This window comes from Pyrus communis, chromosome 13 (assembly GCF_041283825.1).
Source record: "Pyrus communis isolate YQ-2024b chromosome 13, ASM4128382v1, whole genome shotgun sequence".
Taxonomy (NCBI): domain Eukaryota; kingdom Viridiplantae; phylum Streptophyta; class Magnoliopsida; order Rosales; family Rosaceae; genus Pyrus; species Pyrus communis.
This window is the reverse complement of record NC_142577.1, coordinates 15,604,463-15,625,986: the sequence shown is the minus strand read 5'-3', so window position 1 is coordinate 15,625,986 and position 21,524 is coordinate 15,604,463. Positions and strand designations below refer to the sequence as shown.

The following is a 21,524-nucleotide window of genomic DNA, read 5'->3' as shown; positions in this document are numbered from 1 at the left end:
AGACCAACTTTGCTCGACAAACCATACATGACCAAATCATTGTTCCCGCCCAGGATGCGTGTCTTCACATCATGTCGAACACCCTTGATCAGAGCCTCAGTCGTAGGCTAGGGAAACTTTATCGGGACATATGGGGAATGCCCGCTATTATAAGACGATGATCTCCTCCTCCAGCACGAGCACGGACATGTCGCAACGTTGACATCGCAAGTTGCGAACCTACAGTAGCTGCTAGTGGCCTAGACTGCCCATATTAAGGCCTAGGATGCCCACATTGCAGCCCAAAAGACTAGGATAACCCAAATCATAGAAGCTTTTCGGTTGTCCAGCTCCCTGTTCCCTGGACCAACTGCACCTTCGACCTCCCAGCAGCCCCTCAACCCAGTACATACAGAGCTAACCGTCGAAGCTGACCTGGACTATTTTGATTTGTAGTTTTTTTTTTTTTTTTTTTGAATTTTTAAAATTTAAAAATAAATTATAAACAATTAAAAAATATGTATATCCAAAACAGTTTGCGCAACGACAAACCGTCGTAGCACTAAAGTAAAGGAAAGGAAATAATTCATTGTGCAAAATACTAAACGACAAATTACTTATAATTTAATACTTTTAAAATTATTGGAAAATAATAAAATGTCCTTGCACTAATATTTGGACAACAATAGTATTCGTCGCGCAAGTATACATACCTAAGGAAACGTTTTCGTTGCCATTATTTCAATGCAACAACATATTTTGTAGTTCTAAATCTTGCGCCACAAAGGGCTTTGTCCCTTAAAACTTAGTGCAACTAACAATCCTTCATGGTTCGAAATCTTATGCCACGAAGGCCTTCGTCCCTTAAAACTTAGTGCGATGAATATCACTTTCGTCACGCAAAAGTGTTTGCGAGACAAATTTCCATGTCTTCGTCATGTAAACCCTAACTTCATGAGCTTTGCGCGACAACCTGATGGCAATGAAGCTTTGATTGCAATTTTTTGGGCGCCAAAATTCTTCTCTGTGAAACAGCGTTCATTTCGTCATGGTAGCTTTTAAATGTAGTAGTGTCTGCAAAGCTAACTGGTCATACTGTATCAGTGTAACAGTCCTCATGCAAGGGTTACACTCTTTCTTCTTTTCTATTTTTTTTCTCTCATAAAGTGCCATAAAATTGTTTCAACCTCTTATTCATAACAAGTGTCAAGTGCCACATTGTTCTGGCAAGAAAAAAGCTCCTAAAGTTCCTTAAGAGTCTGCAAAAACTGCATTAGTCATGCTTTGATTGTATTTTTGGGAAGACATTCGCATTTTACCTATTTTTTTCCTTCTATACTTTTTTTCTCTAGTCACCCTGTTTTCCACAAAACAATTGAAAGTAGTCTTTTATCTACGAAATAATTTAAATTTGAGTGCAAACTGTTGAGTAATTTGATTCAACATATTTTTTTTTTCCTAAAATTGCATGAGAAAAGAATGGGAATATAAAAATTAATTTTTCATCACATTTCGATTTTCCGTGGAAATCAATCAATCAATGTACAACACTACATAAGAAACTAACGTTCAAAAAGAAAGATCGGTGACGAAGGGATGCCTCAACAACTAACCGGCTGTCCACCTTTTTCCAACTTCTTTCTGCAAGCAAGCCCCAATAAAACTCTTCAACCCGTGCGAAACGCCAACAGGCAAACTCGATGGCTCTCCGAAACATATAGCCAACATGAGGGACGGCTAGTCGGGACTCTAACCTAGGGGAAACAGCGGATAGTGACCCACGTAAAGCTCCATGATGGTGAGCCGAAACTACATATGTCACTGGTGTAGCCATTTTAATTGCCACCGTAGTTCTCCTTGTTGAATCTTTCAGGGCTTATGTGCGCAAGTCTCGACGGGAGAATTGTAGGCGCCGTAGGAGGTTAAGGGAACGATCTTGCTTACACCAAAGTCGGGGATCTTCACTTCCATGTTACTGTTCACCAAAAGATTGGCACGATGAGTGATGTTGTGCGTGTGGAGATAGTTCTGGTCATTGAGAACTTGACGTGGCACGTGGGCAAGCTTGGCCTCAGAGAACACGCCATTGTCTATGAGTGAAGTTTCGAGGGTGCCCGAGTCCATGAACTCCATAAGGATCTTGATGTCTCCCAAGAGCTGTTCAAATAAGGCTTTACAGCGGACAATGTGGGGAGAGTCGGTGCGGTGAAAGATTTCAATCTCGCAAAAGAGATTACACAGGACAGTAGGCTCTAAGTCACTGCTGACGAGTTTGAGAGCGTAGGTGGTGGAAGTCACTTATGACGAACCTAGTAGACCTTGCTGCCATTACCTTGGCCGAGGAGTTCAAGTGTCTTGAGTTCGGCAATAAAGATTGAAACGGAAGAGTAGTTGGCAATAGCTATGAGTTCAGGAAGATAGAGGGGCAGAAAGAAACACATGCAGTGATCGGAGAGAGAGGCCAAGGACTTTAGTTGCCGACGTCGAATGAGAGCCATGGTGTATGGGGTTTTAAGTAGCTAGGTAAGGTTTCGACTCGAGTACGTAGCTAGGTTTATGGATTATGGTAGTCGAGTAGCTAGGGCATTGATATATATAGCTTGCCTAAAATGATTAGTAATTATAGTAGGATACCTGGAATTAACTAATTTCCTAATGCAACCTGTGTTTGTGTTAATATTTGAACATTGGACTTAGATGAAGAAAAGCCCAAGATTACCTAATTAAAGGGGACTTATCCGAAGCCCAGCACCGAGCCCAAAGGCAGATTGAAGCTTTCTCAGCCAAATATAAGCCATTTGCCTACAATTAAAGTGACAAGTGATGGAGACTAACCTACTACCAGCCAAAGAACATTTTCTAGTGGCATTCCAAGTAAAAAGCTGATGACTTACTACCCTCCAAGTGCTTTCGGGTAGGAAAAAAGCTACAACAGTCAGGCTAAATCGCCTCTAAAAGGAGGAAGAGGCCCCAGAGACAAAGACACTCAATTAATCAAACAAACAAACATACAAACTCTGCTCTCAAGCCAGATTTGCATCCAAAAGCTGTAATCGGCCCAAATCTTATATCTTTTTAGCGACAAGCTATCTCTTGTCCAATTTAAAGCTTTGTTACCTCCCTTAGTGGCGTAGTATCGATTCCCTTGTGTAAACTTGTTTACCATCCATCATTTTTTAGCATATAAACCCTGTAATCTCAAAGAGAAGTGACTGCAAGAAGTTCAACCTTGCCAAACAAGGTGAAATCTTGCCCGAGGCTCTTTGTTTGCTTTCTAAGCTAATAGATCTATTACTTAATGCGTTCTCCACTGTGTATTCAAGTCATATCCACCTGTTTTCCTACTTTAAGAGTCTTATTTGTATCTGGATCTGGTTCGTTTAAATGAATATGTCTCCATTAAAAGCAATTTAGGACCAAACAAATGACTTAAAAGGGATCTGGACTCCCTTCATTCGAACATACAAGACTATGAACTAAAAGTCCTTGTTTACAAGGCAAGAAAAAGAACTTAATGTGGACTTAACCCATCCATGACAATCCTTTGATAACAAGAAGTCCGCGTAACTTGAGGCGTAAGTAATCGATTAAACACACTTGTTCTACATTTATTATACTGAGATAGCAGAGGCATGCCTAGCACTCAGTTAGTTTTGATTGTGAGCCCTATGGCCTACACCTAAGGCCTTATAAAGGCACCTTTCAGAACTAACTTTGTCCTCTTCTTGTAGCACATCAACAAGCAAGAGCCTGACTACACATCCAAAGTGCCAATCCCTTAGGAAGCTCTGCTGAGGTCCGAAGAGCCCTCTCCAGAGAAATCTTCGCCCAAACATAGTTTTGGCACGCCCGGTGGGATTTTCGTAGTCTTGTATGCCAAGAAGAAGAAGGAAGGAGAAAACCTTTAGTTGGAATATAGAATACGGGCCACCCTAGCATCTACCAAGATCGAGCATGACAAATCATCCAGAGGATTTTTCTTCCCTGCAAGGACCAGCTATTCTAGAAAGCCCGACTTCATCCGAGAAGTCGGGCGGGAAAGTAATCAATTAAGATTTGCAAGCCACCAAGGTACAAGTGCTATCACTCTGGAAACCAAAGGAGAAGTAAGCAGACTCTGTTCTTTAACAAGAAGTTCGCAAAGAAGATTAGATCTGGAGTACTCTACTCCAAAATATGGTTATTCCAGGGAAGTGATAAGAGAAGTAAGCCCTAAGAAAGGACCAGTTATCCCCCTATTTCCTTTGCTTGAGGAAAAGAGAGATAAAGGAAAAAACAAGGAAGGATCTGGAACCAGTCAGCCAGTGTTGGAGGAGATCTTAAAAACAGAGTTACTCGACCCCTTATTATTTTCATTAGATAGTAAGGGCAAAGCAGGCAAGAAAGAACGAAGTAATCGGAGAATCCAGTGGAAAAGGCGAACCTACCAAGGCAGGCAAACCTCCTCCTTATAGGCCACCACTATTGGCTAATAAGGAAGGAAGGTCCAAATGGAAGAAGCCCGAACCAAGGAATGAGACTTTCTCGGGCAACGATCGTAGCCCGAAGTGGGAACCTCCTCATACCCCACATGATAATACAGCCAACCAACAACTTAGAAATGAGTTAGTTGAGTTAAGGAAGATGGTGGTCCAGAATGCTTAACCTCAGGCTTGCCCGTTGTTCATGATCATCTACCAGAAGCCATATCTCAAGCATATCGATGAGCATAAGCCGTTTCCACTCAACTTCAAGATGCTCGCGTTCCCCACTTTTAGTGGAGAAAATGGCAGTGTATCCTCTAGAGATCACATGTTTGGGAACTCGTTGGTAGGTCTAGCATCTCATTGGTACTCTCTTCTGCCCCCTAATTCTATTTCTAACTAGGGGCAAATGAAGATGGCTTTCCATCTATAATTCTATAGGATGGAGCCCAAGATGTCTATCAATGACTTAGTAGAGGTGAAGCAATATGAACATAAGTCTACAGAGGACTTCATGATGAGGTTTATAATGACAAGAATGAGGTGCCAATTCCATATCAATCATGCCCAACTTATATCCATTGCTTAAAAGGCTTTAAGGCTGCCTTTAAGGAAAAAGTTTTATGATATATAATTCAATGAGTTGCAAGAGTTGGTGATTGCAGCCACAGATTATGAGAAGTTGTTGCTTGAAGAACAAGTGAAACACTCATCTAAGGTGCCTCATTTCTACAGAAGTAAAACCGCAATCCACTAAGTGGAGTTCAAAGAAGCAGAACCAGAAGAAAATGATGACCATGAGAGAAAAGGGATGTACATGTGTGCGGCAGAGATGACTACCCCCTTTAAACCTTTAATAGTGAAGGGGTTAGTTCAATTAGTCAAGGATCAGAAAGTGGTGATAAATGATGGTGGATTTGTCCATATGAAGCCCCCTAAATACCAGAGTTACTCTTTCGATATAACCAAGGCCTCAGAGATCTATGAAGACTTGGTGCGGATAAGAGTAATTGTGCCCGACAGCACTAAAAAACTACCCAAACCCGAAGAATTGAGAGGAAATAAATATTGCAAGCTGCACTACAACTTTAACCACTTTATAGTTAACTGTGTCCAGTTCAGGGATTGGATACAAGACCTCATAGTCAAGGGAAAGTTGTTGTTGGAGAAACCCCAGGCTAATATGATGATTGACACAAATCCCTTCCCAGAAGCCCAAATTAACATGATCAACTTGAGTTGGGCTGAAAAAGGGAAACGGAAAAAAGTTGGGTTGAAAAAGAGAAAGGGAAAGCTACCTGAGAAGTCAAGGCTGAAAGGTGGGCAAATGATAGACTAATAGAAGGAACTATTAAGTTGCCTGAGAGACCCAAAACAGCCATAGTTAAAAGGCTGGTGTTGTGTAGCAAGTGCCAATGTGAATGTGAGTTAGAGGTACTAGCATCAGGAGATATTATTGATCAAGAATTGATCAAAAAAAAAGAGAAAGAAGAATGAGAAGCCCGTATGAGCATCATGCGGGCAGCTGAGAAAGAGACATCCATAAATGTTTTCCAATGATTGGGATGAGATTCTCAGCCAAAATGCTTGTTAGAGGTATTCAGAAATTATGAAGCCACTGAAGCAGGGGAAGATAGAGAAGCCAAAATACCAAAATGGGTGGAGGTAAGGCCACCCCAGCCAAGCTATGTCGGTGGAGATGTCAGAATAAAGGAGAGGATAGTGTATCCAATCATGAAGAAAATCCTGCCTGACTCGGGCAGAAATGGTACATGGTTGGAAAAGAGGGAAAGCCCGTCAAAGAAATAGGAGCATCTATGATCAAGAGAGTTCAGAGGTAGCACAAAGCCCACATGAACTCACTAAAAGTCTCTGCAGCCTAAGAAACCTTTGAGAACGTGAAGTTTGAGAAAGTACCTCATGGGGGAGAAATCAACTTCATTGGAGAACCAAAAAAGAGGTAGAAAAGGCAAATAGAAAAACAGAGGGGGAAGGAGATCATGTGTCACAAAACCCTCATCCTGGGAAGTATAGAATCTTGAGGAGAGCTCAGGAAGACATGGTAATGTTTTGGAACTATCTCGCCTGAAAGAAGAATGCCTTCACCATTGTTGGTTGATACTCTTTGTGAAGTTCCAGGACAAATGCCAAACTTTGGCATAACTCAGGAGAAAGCGCTACCTGAACTAATGTTACCCAAAGAGGCACAGGCCTAGTTAGATGAATTCATCGACCACATTGGAGGCAAGAAGGAAGACTTACTTGAACCTCACAAATTCCACGTAAACATGACATATGTTTTATCTGCCATGTTTTGCGCCGAGCTGGATCAACCTGCCATAATGAAGGGTGATTACTTGACAACAGAACCTATGATGACATATGTTAGTGTTGAAGAAGCGGGAAAAGAAGAGTCGGGCAGCGTAGGTTTGCCCGAGCCCACAAAGAAAGAGCCCGAGAGAGTGTACACAAACAGAATAGTCTTCATTCGACTGACCTTGGCTCTAGCTAACCATCTCAAGCCTATATATGTAACTGCTCATCTAGAGGGGGTACCCTTCAAGAGGGTTTTGATTGATGGAAGAGCTGCAGTCAATGTGTTACTATATAAGCAGATGAAAATGGTGTATAAAAGTGAGGAGGATCTTATCCCCACAAATCTAACAGTTTCCAGTTTCTCTGGGGCCATCACCAAAACTCATGGGATATTGGCCTTGGAGGTTGACTTGGGCTCCAAGCAAATCATGCTAGCTTTCTTCGTCATGACTAGGCCGAGATTGGATTCATCAGAGCTTCTCTGTGCCTTCCACCTTGCACCAACAAGTAGCAATTTACCATGAGGAATGAGCCATGAGACTAGGATTTTGGGAGATGGTGGAGGCCGAGTCACGACCATTCCTTCCCACAGCCAATGTGGCAAAAGCCAACTTTTATAATCCTAGTATTGGGATTCTCCAGTGATTAGAAGTTAATGAGAATAGTCGCCCGACTAAGGTGGCAACCCAAAAGCTTCTGGAACAAGTGTTATTCCTCACCAAGGAAGAATGGGATAGGCCCCACATTGTCTCAACTCCCCAACACCAGTAATGTCAGAACAAAGAATAAAAGACTAAGTAGTTGCAGTCAGGTCCTTAATCAAAAAATTGTTGGTGTATGGAAAAGAGAGAAATTCAAGAAGGGGAGAAAGTTATTGCCCGAGTATACAATAAGAAGGTGAGGTTGAAAAACTTCAAGAAATGAGAATTAGTTTGGAAAGCAGTTTTGCCTTTAGAAGCTCAAGTAAAAGGCTTTGGGAAATGGAGTCCTACTTGGGAAAGTCCTTTTATTATTCACCAAGCACTAGATAAAGGAGGATATTACTTGATAGATTTGGAGGGAAACTTGGAAAAACATCCAGTTAGTGCTAAGTTTTTAAAGAAATATCATCCGGCCTTATGGGATGTGAGAGATTGTTATATTGAGGAAGCCTAAGCAGGTTGAAAGGGGTTGGCGTTAAATTAGTATTGGTGAAACTTCAATGAGAAGCAAGTTCGAGCAATGATGCTACTGATAGGGTTGGGAGCATCTCTTCAGTAATAAGAGGAGGGACAGTTCCAATTGACGGAGGAGGAAGAATCTCAGGAGCAGGAGCAGTAATAGGAACAGCAGCAACTTTGACCTTCTTCTTAGGACGAGGAATGGGAATCCCCTCCACCCCAGAGGCTAGGGGAGTCCTTGGAAGATCTGCCTTGCCCACCAAAGGTGGAGGATATTCGTTCGAGCCTTCTCCAAAACCCTGTCACAAGCCAAGAAAAACAAAGTAAGGAGGTGGCCCTCGAACCAAAGTTAAAAAGAAAACAAAAGATGAGGAAAGTAGTTTACCTGAGTAGAGCCTGAAGCCTTAAAAGAAAGAGGAGTAAGGACACTTGGTTATTAAGAATGATCATCTTTGCTTATGGGAGAAGTAGGGATAATACCCGAACCCTCACCAGAACCCTATAGGCATCAAAAACGACAAGTGTCAGGAAAATAGTTTACAAAAAAAAAAAAAAAAAAAAAAAAAGCAAAAGTTTAAATAATAATATACTTGAGGTTGAGAGATGGGCACTTCAAAAGCAACAACTACATCAGGAGAAGCTGCCCAAGAAACCCGTAGGCTAGTTACCTCTGAGACCACGGGGAACTCAAGGAGTATGGGCTCCCCGAAGGTTGTTGCTGCTGGTTGGCGAGACTCTTGTGTTGGGGTGGACTGGGAGAAACAAGGGAGAATAAGTATGAAAAGAGAAGACTTTAAACATACAAGTGTCAAAATCAAAATGCTCACCGAATTACTGTTGTCTACCACAAAGTACAGCATCTCCCCAGTTGACAGGTCAAATTGAGAAGTAGGAGTCACCACGAAGAGAGGAGAGGTTGAAAGAATAGAAGAAGAATCATGCCCAACCTGAGAAGCGGACTCTCCAACCTTAGCCTACAAAAGTGAAAGACAAGTGTTAAAACTCCAAGATTGGCAAAGATACAAGTCTGAAGAATGAAAAAGAGATATACCTTTGAAGACTTAGCCCGAGCAGGAGAATCTTGTACTATTCGGGCTGGAGGTAAAAATGCCTTAGGCGGAGAGATCCTTTCTTCCCTTATGGCCTGTTTTAGAAATCGGGTAAAGAGTCAAGAAGAGAGTAAAAAAGATGAAGGGAAAACTCAAAAGAGTAAACTTCAGAGGTAAGCCTTACCTCCAGAGCTTCAAGAGTGGAATCTTGCAGATCCTTGGCCTTTTGATACATCTCGGCCCCCAGAGGATCCTCCCTTGAAACAACGTTCGGCTTTTTGGTTGCTTGAGGTCCTAGATTCAAGGAAAATAAGGTTGTTAGCTCTTAAACACAAAATGCAAGTAAGAAGGGAAGGTTGAAACAAAATCCACTTACTAGAAGCCTTTTGTTTCTTCCTACCCACGCCCGCCTCAGTTACAGAAGCGGAAGACATGGAGAATTTTGAAGCCACTATGATTATGGTGGTCACGATGTGGGAGTATACAACATAGCTAACAAAGTTGTGAAGCCAATTTATGAATTTCGGAAGTGGAGAGTTGATCCATGGTGAGCGGTAGATAGTACACAAAATGTATGTGTTATGTAATTGATCTCATTTCTTTTATGTACAAATGAATCTTTGAACACCAAAATTAAGAGCTTGAATTCTGGAAAATGAATTATGTACCGGAAGAAGCTGAGGTTATAATTCAATATCTCTCTATCCAGCTTTTTAGCTTGTAGAGCAATCAAACTGCAGCAGGAAGTATAAAATTAGAGGCAAATCGTTTCTTCAAGCTCCAGATACTCTTGATCCATAATTCAGATATGTCAGGTCAAATCTCAAACAGCTGCAGAATGCTGGTTCAGAACTCAGAAGTGACCACAAACACGTCAAAAATCTCAAACAGCTGCAGAATGCTGGTTCAGAACTCAGAAGTGACCACAAACACGTCAAAATCAAGATATGCTTCTACTGCAGGCAAGACATAATTCAAGCAACAAATGTCGAAATGCTTTCAGTATTCAGCAATGCTGGTTTGCCATTGGTGGCCACAATATTGCATCATCTAGACCTTTATCAGCTTTTGGCGTTTAATTTCTCTAAAAGAATCTTGTTCAGGAGCCCTGGATTTGCTTTTCCTTTTGATAGTTTCATTACCTGCAAAGAGTTAAAATGTTCAAAACCATATCACTCAACTTATGAAACATTATCAATAGCTTAATCATGAATAGAAAACTGAGCATATGGATTACAGTTTGATAAAATTTTACCTGCCCGCAAAATAATCCTGCAGTTTAGTTTTTCCACCACGATAATGTTCCAGCTGCTTTGGATTCTCTGACACCACCTTTTCTACCATTTGTTCAATCTCAGCAGGATCTACTATCTGTTACAAACCCGAGTCATTAGAGAACTTTTAATTTGTTACAAAGTTCTATACGATATTATCCTCATAAGATGATCTTATTTCACTGTTATTGGCTGCAGCAGTGCAGAAATTCTATATGATATCATCTAACGTATTTACTCTAATTGGAAACTTAGACAAATTAGTAGGATCAATCGGTTATTTTAGGGTCACATGATTCATATTGTATTTGAAAAAAAAAAATTGGATCTCCATTGTTATCCTAACTTTTTAACTCGCATAAAGTAGGGGGCACATAAAGAAATCGAAATAATGTCTTTGACTTCTGAAACTAGATAACATCTGCGAAACATCCAAAAATAAGATATACCACCACCAATTTTACCAATTTGGTAAGCGGGAAATAATCCAGAGTCCAGACGACACTGTTATTTTTAGAAACATTGTGGTGATAGGTGTTGAATTTGACACAAAAAGGGAATGAATGCTATATTAAGCCAAGGCACCGGATACTTGAGAAGGTGCTCAACCTTCGGCACATTTTTAATCTAGCATTGGATCAGAGAATCAGATAAAATTACTGAGCAGCAAATATAAGAGCAATAAAAGTTTAAAAAGCCGCGACATCGGACAGAAAAAATAGACATTTATAAGAATGAATTACATCTCATGACCAACTTTATAGGCCAGCTTGGTCCACTACCAATATCACCAATATTGTTCCAACTTAACCACATATTATTAATATTAGGTGTTGGGTTCTATCACAAAAGGCCTTGGTGATATTAGGGGTGGAAACTCCGATATAATAATTGTATATTATTGTGTCATATAACCGTTGTGGGATTCTATTCTCCAACATCTCACACATTTGAACATTTAAAAATTACAAGCCTGGAAATAAAGTGAACTTGCCTGAACTAAATCTTTTTCTTCAATCAGTCCCTTCACAGTACCACCCTTGGCTAGAAGCTCAAACAGTATCTGCAAATTCCATTGATCTTAGAAATACATAAAATTGCAAATGTAGTCTGAAAGAAGAAAAGAAAACCAGTTACCTCTTTTCCTATTTTCCCACTAATAGTCTCATCTTTAATGGAAGCTATTAACTCAGCCAACTCTTGGGGGCTAAGCTTAATCTCATTGATGGTCAATTTTTCATTTTTCATATAGGCAGCAACATCACCCATTATCCAGTTGGTAGCTAGCTTCACATCGGCACCCTTTGTAATAGTAGTATCAAAAAACTCTGCAACCTAAGGTATACAGAAAGCAATCAGCCCCAATTCACATATAACATATGATGCCATTTTTTAAGACGAAAACAAAAATAATAGGCATGCATATTATGCCATTTAGATCATCAACCATTTGTACTTGAACATTGAATGGATGAAATGACTGACCAAAGGCTTTTCTTGAAGTAATTTCTTAGGGAAACATCCACTGACACTAAAAACATCTGGTTCAAACACACAGTAAGAGATTGATAAGACACTCAAGAGAAAGATGGCCAGTCCATCAAGCTCGGCATGTACAATTGCTAGCATTGTGAGTTAACATTAACTTTTCTTTTGTTTTTCTTACTTTGTGTGAATTACATGACCTTGGGAATTTAGAGCAACTCCTAGAGAGAGCAAGCATACATAATTTCTACTTCTTTAGTTTCGGTCATAATTTCTAGAAATATAGAGCAACTCCCACATTCTAGAAACTTTAACTTTTCTTTTGTTTTTCTTACTTTGTGTGAATTACATGACCTTGGGAATTTAGAGCAACTCCTAGAGAGAGCAAGCATACATAATTTCTACTTCTTTAGTTTCGGTCATAATTTCTACTTCTGTTTGTTCCTTTAACTCCCAAATTCTAGAAATATAGAGCAACTCCCACACAGAGCAAGCATTCAGACAATAATACAGAGATCGTACGTTTATGTCGTTTGTAAGAAAAATAACATCCTGCATGCTCAGACCCATCTTTTCATATCTCCAACGCTTCATTTCTGGAAGTTCAGGCAATGTATTACGAATACCATCAACATAGTCATGGGTGAGGAAAACTCCTGGAAGGTCTGGTTCTGGGAAATATCAGTAGTCAGCAAGTCCTTCTTTCCTTCTCATTGTAACTGTTTTCTGAACAGCACAATAAAGTTAACAGAGCATGTAGCTGGACACAAAGGAACGTTTTACACAATAAGGATGATAAAGGTACTATCACCTGAGCTCCTTCTTCCCATAGATGAGTTTCCTGTACAATTTCTTTGTTCTGGCCTTGACTATGAAGAAGCACCCGCCTGGAGATTTCAGAATCTATTGCCCTGCTCACAGATGAAAACAAATTCAAATTTTTTATCTCCACCTGCCAATATGTAATAGGAAGAATTATATCAGTCGCCGAAAATAATATATAATTGTACTGCAGCAAAAGTTGGTCAAATAGAAAAGTACTCATTACATTCGATTTATATTGTAACGTTTTTCTATCTTCCAATCTGTCTTTCTTCTGGTGAGTGGGCGTGTATGTGCTATAACTGTGGATTTCTAATCCCAAGGCTATGACTTTGACAGTTATGACGTAAAAGCTGAATATAACCTATTTAATACCGCATCTCTTTATGTAAAAAAAATCTATTTTTCATATCTCATTATGTCATTCAGGTAAGATCTTTGTCAAACACAAAATGCTTCCTTTCTGAGAAAATGTCACCAGAGAATAAAAAAGAATAACACTCTGTGGATATTCTTTAATGCAGGAAACTTTTAGCAATAACGTTTCTTTAATTTGAGAACGCATTGAGAAGTACCAATACCATTAACTTTTTCTAAAAGAATCGGCAATTCCATTAAAATGTGATAAAATTACCTGATTATTTGCAAAGAACAAATTCTATTTTATTCCAAGAACCTACCAGGTTAACAATTTCAATCATTTGCCACAGCTGAAGTTATGACATTTTGGTATCTCTTTTTTTCCATGTTTCTCTTTATACTAGATTTATAGTTGCTAAGAAACAGAAAACGTGAAGTAACATACCGTTGTCCCAAACTGTATTTGCCCAATTGGTGACATTCACATCACAACGAAGTGAACCCTCTTGCATATTCCCATTACTCACTCCCAAGTACCGAACCAACCTCTGTAATTCTGCAGCATATTCTGCAGCTTCAATACCAGTTCTCATATCAGGTTCAGAAACAATCTCAAGCAAGGGCACCCCGGCTCTGTTTAAATCAACCTGCAAGAAATAAACAAAAAGTATCCAGAAAAGTGATAGGCTGATAGCGTTAACCTCAGCCTCTGACAATCTTCATAACTGATGACAAGTAGATTACTATACATACATAAATAGTTATTGTTATTCCAAAGTAAATTTCAAAGCACATATTTACGCAGAATTCAAAACACTGTACTAATCTAATTAAGCCTTTAAAGTAGTAAAACAAATAGAAGAAAATAGGAAACAAAAAAATTTCTGAGAATAAAACCAGAATGTAGCTTTTTTTTCAAGAAGAAACAATTTTTTATTCCAAAGAAACAATAAAAATATAATCACGGACAAGAAGTCCGCAAAGGCACCAACAAAACAAGATAAATAGCACCATCACCCTGACATTTAGAAACTATAGAAACAAAACCAGAATGTAGTTCACTCTTTTATAACTTATAAGAAGTAGAACAATGCTGATGGAAAAGTATGAAAGGAAAGGCACTTTCCTGTGAGTAACGTCCACCTTCTGAATGAAGCAGATTCCCTGCATCCTCTTCCATGTGAACTCTTGTAATGCCAAACTTTCTATGCCCACCACCAAACTCTAGCGGAAGATCCACATCAATGTAGCCACCAGTGGCAATTGGAACATCAAACTGTGATATTTGGTAACCCTTTGGAAGGTCCAGGTAAAAGTACTGTTTCCTATCAAACTTTGAGTTGAATGACATTTTGCAATTGAGTGAAAGTCCCACTTTAACTGAAGACTCAATAACCTTCATGTTCAAAACCAGTAAAGCGCCAGGCAGACCCATACATATGGAGCAGACGCTGGTGTTTGGTGGAGAACCATAATTATAAGGACAAATAAAAAAGGCCTTGGTAAGAGTGTTGAGCTGGACATGAGTTTCTATACCTATGACAGCTTCATAGTCCTTTGAGGCTTTCTCAAGTGTTTTGTTCTGAATATTCGGTGCTACTTTCACTTGTGACTTAACCTTTTCTTGTGTGGTGGCCGTCTGGGTTTGTGCGCTCCTCATTGTGCAATACAAAAAGACATCTTTTCTTCTAAGCAATGCAGTTCGATGGAGCAAACAAGGGTTCGTGTGAAGGCTTCTAAAGATCATGGAAGCCATCTTCGTAATCCAGTTGGATATCAAACAATGCAGAGGCTGTCTTCCCAAACATTATGAAATGCATGGATTAGTCGAAAAACAGGATTATGAGGGTAAGTTAATTGAAACAGCTACAATTGAATGATATTTTTCAGAGAGAATATTTAATCCTAAGTTTCTAACCGTGTCATTCGCCTATTCGAACAATATATTTGAATCAAAACACATCGTAATCCAATTTAATCCATCAACAGAAACACAAAACCCACTTCCAATATCACCCAAAAAACAAGTTTTTCCAACTGAGACAATCCGTCAAACAGCTGGTGGGCATCACAATTAACCCAAGAAAACAACAAAAAACGGAAAAAGGAGTGTTCTTACATTAAGAGAGGTCAGGCCGCAACAATGGCGGATGGGGAGAAGTGACTGAGGAGGAGTGGAGTGGCTACCATAGGTTCATGTGGTGGGAGAAGAGGAGCTGGGATATGAAACTGGAAGTTGAAACTTGAAACATGGGTTATCGCATGTACAGTAAATTAACATAAATTTCGGAGTAAATGGTAGCAATAGTACTTGATTTTCACTCAGCAATGATCATCGATTAAAAATTCATTACCATTGGTCTCTTAATTCATCAAAACATGCAGCTATGATCCTTCAACTAAAAATTCATTACCATTGGTCTCTCAACTTTAATTCAATTAGAGAAATGGTTTTTCAACTTTAACTCAATTATAACAATGGTCCTTCCAACATAATTAATTTTGACAAAATTCTAACAAAGTTGACTAAAAGGAACATAGTTACACGTTTTAATGAATTAAAGGATCCCAATTATAGCAATGGTTCTTTCAACATAACTTATTTTGACAAAATTCTAACGAAGTTGACAAAAAGAATCATATTTACATATTTTGATGAATTGGGGGACCAATAGTAATAGATTTTTAGTTAAGGGATTGCTCCAATTTGATTAAAGTTGATGAACCATTGCTATAATTTACTTTAAATTTGGAGTTTCAGCATCGCCACAGTGAGCGTGCCGGAGTGGTTATCGGGCATGACTAGAAATCATGTGGGCTTTGCCCGCGCAGGTTCGAATCCTGCCGCTCACGTTTTTCGTTTTTATTAGAAATATTTTTAAGTTAATTCCACAATTCAATTCGACCAAAGGGGAATACATAATTACTCCCTCAATTCCAATAGTACAAGGTTTTTCCTTTGTTTTATTGGTTCAATTTGCTAAAAACAACAAATGATCCGTCGTTAAGTTAATATGAATTCTTACATAAAAATACGTTTTTCCTTTGTTTTATTGGTTCAATTTGCTAAAAACAACAAATGATCCGTCGTTAAGTTAATATGAATTCTTACATAAAAATACCTGTAGAAACAAGCAGTCACATTGATTTTGGTGATACCAATTCAAAATTTTAGATAGGATAGTACTAAAAAGATGAAATAGAAAATGAGATGACGACTTTTGCTTCATACCATTTACTCCTTATGGCTTGTAAACTTTTGTGTATAAAGGAACTTTGATAAATGCAAAGACTATCCCATTTTCTACCATTTCAATAAACAACTGTACTGAAAAAATCTAAAATATAGCAGATAAGATTGTGAATATGGGTCATCATAACATTTTTGTATTTAGTTTTGTAATTTACCAGATAGTATGACCCCCTAAATTGTTACATGACGTAAGGCCAAAGAAAATAGGAAACCAATTGATAATGAATCTCATATTTATAGGAGGAATGGCCTTTCATAGGCTTATAAGATGTTGGGCTACTTCATATATTGTCAATTGATTTTTATGGTGGAACCTCAACTTCTCCATTGTATGAGAGCAGGTTATCCCAGGTGTGAAGCCAAACGGTCACATGCGCTCCATGTTACCCTGTTGTGTTATCCACGTGTTAGACTTGAAAATTTACTCACGTGAGAGGCGTGCTGAGAATGAGTCTCAATGAGAAGTGGGACCTTGTATGAATTTATAAGAGATTGGACTACTCCTTATATTGTCAATTAATTTTATAATGAAGCATTAACTTCTTCAAAACCTTTTAAGTTAGTCATAAAAAAATTGAAAAAATGGTACATCATTCCCTTTTCTTCTTTTTTGGAATAAATCCGAATGAATACGAATGAAGCATGAAATTCAAATTTGGAAACTTATCTAACCAATATCCAAACTTAAAAATTTGTATAAAAAAACTCAAATAATCACCAACATAAAATACTACAAACAATAGAATAAAAAGGAAATTTTCCAAGGACAAAAATGCGGCTGACCTAGGTTTCTTGATTCTTAATTTTCTTTCTGGACGGTAACTCATTTTTTTAAACATAGGACGTTATCTAGATTAGGAGATAGGAAAATGAGCTCAACCTCACTGGACAAGCCATAATAATTTAGTCCAAATTTGTATTGACGAAAATCAAACTTAAGATGTCTTTAGGGTTAAAATTGAAGTGCAATAACACTACCTAGATTAAGGGCTTGTTTGGAAGTATATTTAAAATAACTGAAAGCGTTTTTGGTGAAAATATTTATGAAACCAATCCTTAGTAAAATCGCAAGCAGTGGCGAAGCCACGTGAGGGCGAGGAGTGGCGGCCGCCACTCCCCTCGTCGAAAAAATTCGCTTGGAGGGCTGGTTCAGCCCCTCCCCTCATCGGAAACTCGACTGGTTTTCACCCCCTCCCTGTTTCGATGATCTGGTTCTATCGCAGCAGAGCTGGATCCTTTTTTTTTTTTTTTTTTTAAACATCTAGGTCAAAACGATGTGGTTCCCTAAAAAAAAAAAAAACAGCGCCATTTTGATAAGTGTGAAAAAGAAAAAAGAATATTGTGGGGGGGGGGTGCGGGGCCTCAGACCCGTGCATGTCCCCCTTTTCTTTTTCAGCTTTGCCTTTGCCAATCAGAGAGCAATGCTTGCCCCCCAAATTCCCAGCAGCTACGCAGCAACTTGGCAGCCAACGGACAGAAAACCAGCCACTCTCCAAGCTCCAGCCGTCGCCAACCACTCAAGTCAGTCTCCAGCCACTCTCCAACCGCGGCTTGCAACCTTCAAAGCCATTCTTTAGGTAAATTTTTTAATTCCTAAATTTATAATCCCTAACCCTAGTTAATTATTTAATACGAATGAGTTTTTATTGGTATAGAATTATATGGTAATGCACTAATATGGTTATTGGTTATTGATTATTGATATGATTATATGATTATTGATATGAAATTATTTTTTAGGGTGAAAATTAAAATTTGAATTCTTGATTCTTGATTAATTAATTGAATTATTCCATAATGTATACAATTATTCTTATTCATATACTTAGTTGAATTGAATTTTTATTTATTGAATAATTTGTATGCTTATTGAGTTATTGGTATTGATTAATTGAATTGTTGGTTGGATTAGTTATTATGCATATTAGGGGTAATTATTTGGAAGCTTATGCAAGTGGTTGGATTGGTTGAATTGTTGGTTGGATTAGTTACCATGCATATTAGTATAGTGTACTCTAGCATTAAGAGTCTTAAGAATTTTTATTTTTTCCTTCCATTTTACAGTTACGTAATGGAACGATACTATAAGAAACAATGCTTAAATCCTCCTTCAAACATTTTTGGTAGTTCTTCTCCTTCAAATATTCCGAGTAGTCCTCCTCCTTCAAATATTCCAAGAAGTCCTTGCACTCTTTTAAAAAGATTTAATCGTTGCCATTTTTCTTTAATCTTGCACTCTTTTAAGTTCGCCCCTCCCCACCCCCCCGGAGAAATCCCGGCTTCGCCATTGATCGCAAGTGAATCCTATAAAAGTATTTGAAGTGCTTCTGAAAAAAGCACATAACTGGTGCTCATTTAGCTTTAGGATTTTTGTAATTTTAAATGCTTTTGAAATCCAAGTATATTTTTTTAAAAAGTGTTTTTTGTAATTTTAAAAACACTTCTAAACGAAGCTTTAATGACGGATGGAAACTGATTCTTAATTTTGTTTTGTTTTCTTGATTTTCCTCTCCCAAAGCAGAAGGACCCACCTCTAATTTGGAAGTGTTTTTGACCTTGAGTAGAAATCAAGTGAAAGTGAACGAGGACAAATTTGGAGTCGCAAATTATGCCGGGGACGGCGCTCTCTCTTTGTCGATCTTCCTCTCTCTCTCTCTCTCTCTCGCTGCTGTTAATTTATACCAGCTCAAGTAGCATCTAATTACCAAAAGATACAGCAATCAAGAACAAGAAGAAAACGATGGAGGGACAGCAATCATGGCGGCCCAGGCTCTCGTTCAGGAGCGCCACCATAATGATGTGCTTGCTCAACCTGATCACGGCGCTTCTACTGCTTCAGGGCTTTCTCTCCTCCGCTACTTCTCGCTCCAAACTCTCCGCCTCTCGCCTCAATTCAGGTCTCCCTCCCTCTCTCTCTACAATCTGGCTCATGGGTTTTCTTTATCTTTGCAAATCATGCTGACCCATCATCTAAATTTCCTCACTTTTTGAAAAAAAATTTGGGTTTTTCTTGCTAACCCATCATTTGCTTCTTGTTGTTGATTGGATTGGTGACCCATTTCGTTTGAGGTTAGGGAATTAGGATTTCTAGTGCGGGGTTTAGTGGTTTAATTGTATTGTTATCTTGTTGTGCAGCTTTATGTCGATCTTCGAAGGTTCCGAATGTGCTTGAAATTTAGTATTTTAGGCTTGAGGGTTTTGTGATTGAGGTCTTTCATTTAGTGCAGTTCACAGTTGGTTTTTTTGGATTTTATCCTTAAGTTGCAATGTCATGAGGTTATCTTCCTAGTTCGGATTCGGACCAGTTCAATTTTGAAAACTAAATCCCATATAGAGGTTTTTGATAACTGAAGAGCCTTGAATTAAACTCTTAGGATTAAAATTGTGCAACTGGTGTCTTACTCTTTTCCTATGAGGCTATGAGAGAAGCAACCACTTCTTTGCAGGAATTTTTTACCATGTGTAACGTAGTTTACTCGCGTAGACTCAGTATAGTTTTATTTCTTAATCTTAATCTTCCTTTTCCATCTATATGACCCTAGTTTAGGGCTGGAGGATGGGTTTTAAGGTAATTATGAGCAAATTTTAATAGAAAAAGTGCTCCAAGATGGTGATTGTGAAGGCATTTTGTGAACGAAGCATTATGCTAGCATGAAACCTATATTTGAATGACTAAAAGATCCAGTTTTGATTAAGCAGGCATTTCATGAACGAAGCATTATAATAGCATGAAACCTATATTTGAATGACTAAAAGGTCCAGTTTCGATTTAAGCACCATGGTGATTGTTAAACTATGGTGTGTTCGTTATAGAAAGTTAAATATACTAATTCATGAATCTGTGAAGGGATATTTTGTTCATATGCTCTAATATGATAATTCTTGACTTTAACTTGGTTTTCTTTAATCTTTTTCCTGTGTATGTGCAGCTGCACTTAGGTATGTAAGAGAATCTGAAGAAATTCGTTTTGCTATGCGACCCATGGAACTGATAAAAAGAGTAAGTATGAATCAGTGTTAGAACTATTATGCATCGATTATAATTCTACTTAAAATAAACTTCTACAGCTAGTAACAAACGAAACGGAGAGTGCCCGTGTACAAACTGAACCAATACTTACTGTTTGTTTGTCTGATGTTTATGTGCACTTTCAATTGTAATTGGAACTTCTTGTTTATAAAAAATTTCAATATCACACAAATAGTTAAACCTTGTATAATTCATGGTTTTGTGTACAATTGGATGTTCATTTAATTTTTTTCCTATTTCAGGTGAAGGAAATCCAACAAGAAACAAATGCAAAACCAGAAACTGTCAAAGAGAACGACACACGGCAGACCGTTGCAGTTGGCCTTTCCAAGAGGTTGAAGGATCTACATTCTGTTAATGATGCAACCAGCGTCAAAGGTGAAAATATGTCATTTTTTGTCCATTCTGAGACACTGAAATGGGCTATTGTTCTTGTATGTTATTTGTGTGTGTCAATTGTTTATGAAAATCAGATAGTTGCTCACATTTTAAGTTAGATGTGAACCAATCTCAGAGAAATTGTCGAACATCCTTCACTTCTTTAAACGTTAGAGCAGATGGATACATCGGTTATGGTTTCTTGTGTAAATACTAGCCTACGCTATAACTATGTGCTGCTTCATTAAAATTTGGTCAAATTATTTTTCTGACTTTAGTATTAGTACGTGCAAGAAAGATTCATAGCATTTTTGGTGCATTTTTTTTGTTCAGATGTCAACTTGTGTTTATTGTTATGAGCTAATTTTCCCAATTTGCATAATGTCCTGCAGCCCTGGAAGAGTGGCGTAAACGAAAGATGGAACGAGCAAGACTACGTCAACTAGAGAAAAATGGAACACTCGCAACTCAAGCATGAGCTGTATTCTTCACAAAGTAATCTTCACTACATACTGAAATTCGGATACCAAGTCATCCCGAAATGTGCATATTACAACTCTGATTGTATAACAAACAAGGTTTATATATATGAGGATACAAAAGTTTACCAAAAGAACTTGACAGTCATGGTCATGCTTACAAAGATGTAGTCAAAAGCCCTCTCGATTGCAATACTCGTATTATGTTATATATTCGCTTGTGTCATCGTTTTCCTTTTAAGGAGGAAACAATCAAACCTAGTTTAAGAAGCACCGGCACCTTTGTAGTCTGGTGACCTTTTCTTCTTTCATCAATATGTCAGCGGATTTCGAGCCTCTACATTTACAAATGTTGTATTTACGCGCATTTGGTTAAATATGAAGTATTTACGCGCATTTGGTTAAATATGAACAATTATCGCAATCTTATTTTAACGTCTATGTTCAGACAAGCAGTTTAGGCAGCACAGTGGCAC

At 38.4% G+C, this 21,524-nt stretch overlaps 2 protein-coding genes, 1 non-coding gene and 2 pseudogenes across 4 annotated transcripts; 2 read left to right on the top strand and 3 right to left on the bottom strand.

The window, feature by feature from the left end:
* Positions 1-1,461: 1,461 nt before the first annotated feature.
* On the bottom strand, positions 1,462-4,055 carry LOC148691830 (mitogen-activated protein kinase kinase 9 pseudogene; annotated as a pseudogene).
* Positions 4,056-7,956: 3,901 nt separating this feature from the next.
* Positions 7,957-9,478, bottom strand: LOC148691829 (uncharacterized). The gene is made up of 7 exons (XM_088683431.1): positions 9,344-9,478; positions 9,152-9,261; positions 8,970-9,062; positions 8,746-8,892; positions 8,460-8,670; positions 8,304-8,314; positions 7,957-8,217 (listed from the first exon to the last, which is right to left on the bottom strand). Exons 1-7 carry the CDS (start codon positions 9,399-9,401, stop codon positions 7,957-7,959), a joined length of 891 nt encoding a protein of 296 aa, XP_088539557.1. The 5' UTR covers positions 9,402-9,478.
* Positions 9,479-10,028: 550 nt separating this feature from the next.
* LOC137738449 (glutamyl-tRNA(Gln) amidotransferase subunit B, chloroplastic/mitochondrial-like) lies at positions 10,029-15,224 on the bottom strand (annotated as a pseudogene). Its single transcript, XR_015954630.1, has 9 exons — positions 15,028-15,224; positions 14,029-14,700; positions 13,354-13,555; positions 12,538-12,678; positions 12,249-12,452; positions 11,379-11,576; positions 11,236-11,304; positions 10,226-10,338; positions 10,029-10,113 (listed from the first exon to the last, which is right to left on the bottom strand). The product of XR_015954630.1 is annotated as a glutamyl-tRNA(Gln) amidotransferase subunit B, chloroplastic/mitochondrial-like (transcript).
* A 455-nt stretch (positions 15,225-15,679) lies between these two features.
* On the top strand, positions 15,680-15,761 carry TRNAS-AGA (transfer RNA serine (anticodon AGA)). The gene has a single exon. It is a non-coding gene; the product is annotated as a tRNA-Ser (tRNA).
* A 2,874-nt stretch (positions 15,762-18,635) lies between these two features.
* On the top strand, positions 18,636-21,388 carry LOC137738067 (uncharacterized). Its single transcript, XM_068477670.2, has 4 exons — positions 18,636-19,058; positions 20,091-20,161; positions 20,434-20,569; positions 20,962-21,388. The coding sequence occupies exons 1-4, from the start codon at positions 18,902-18,904 to the stop codon at positions 21,045-21,047; spliced, it is 450 nt and encodes a 149-aa protein (XP_068333771.2). The 5' UTR covers positions 18,636-18,901; the 3' UTR covers positions 21,048-21,388.
* Positions 21,389-21,524: the final 136 nt, after the last annotated feature.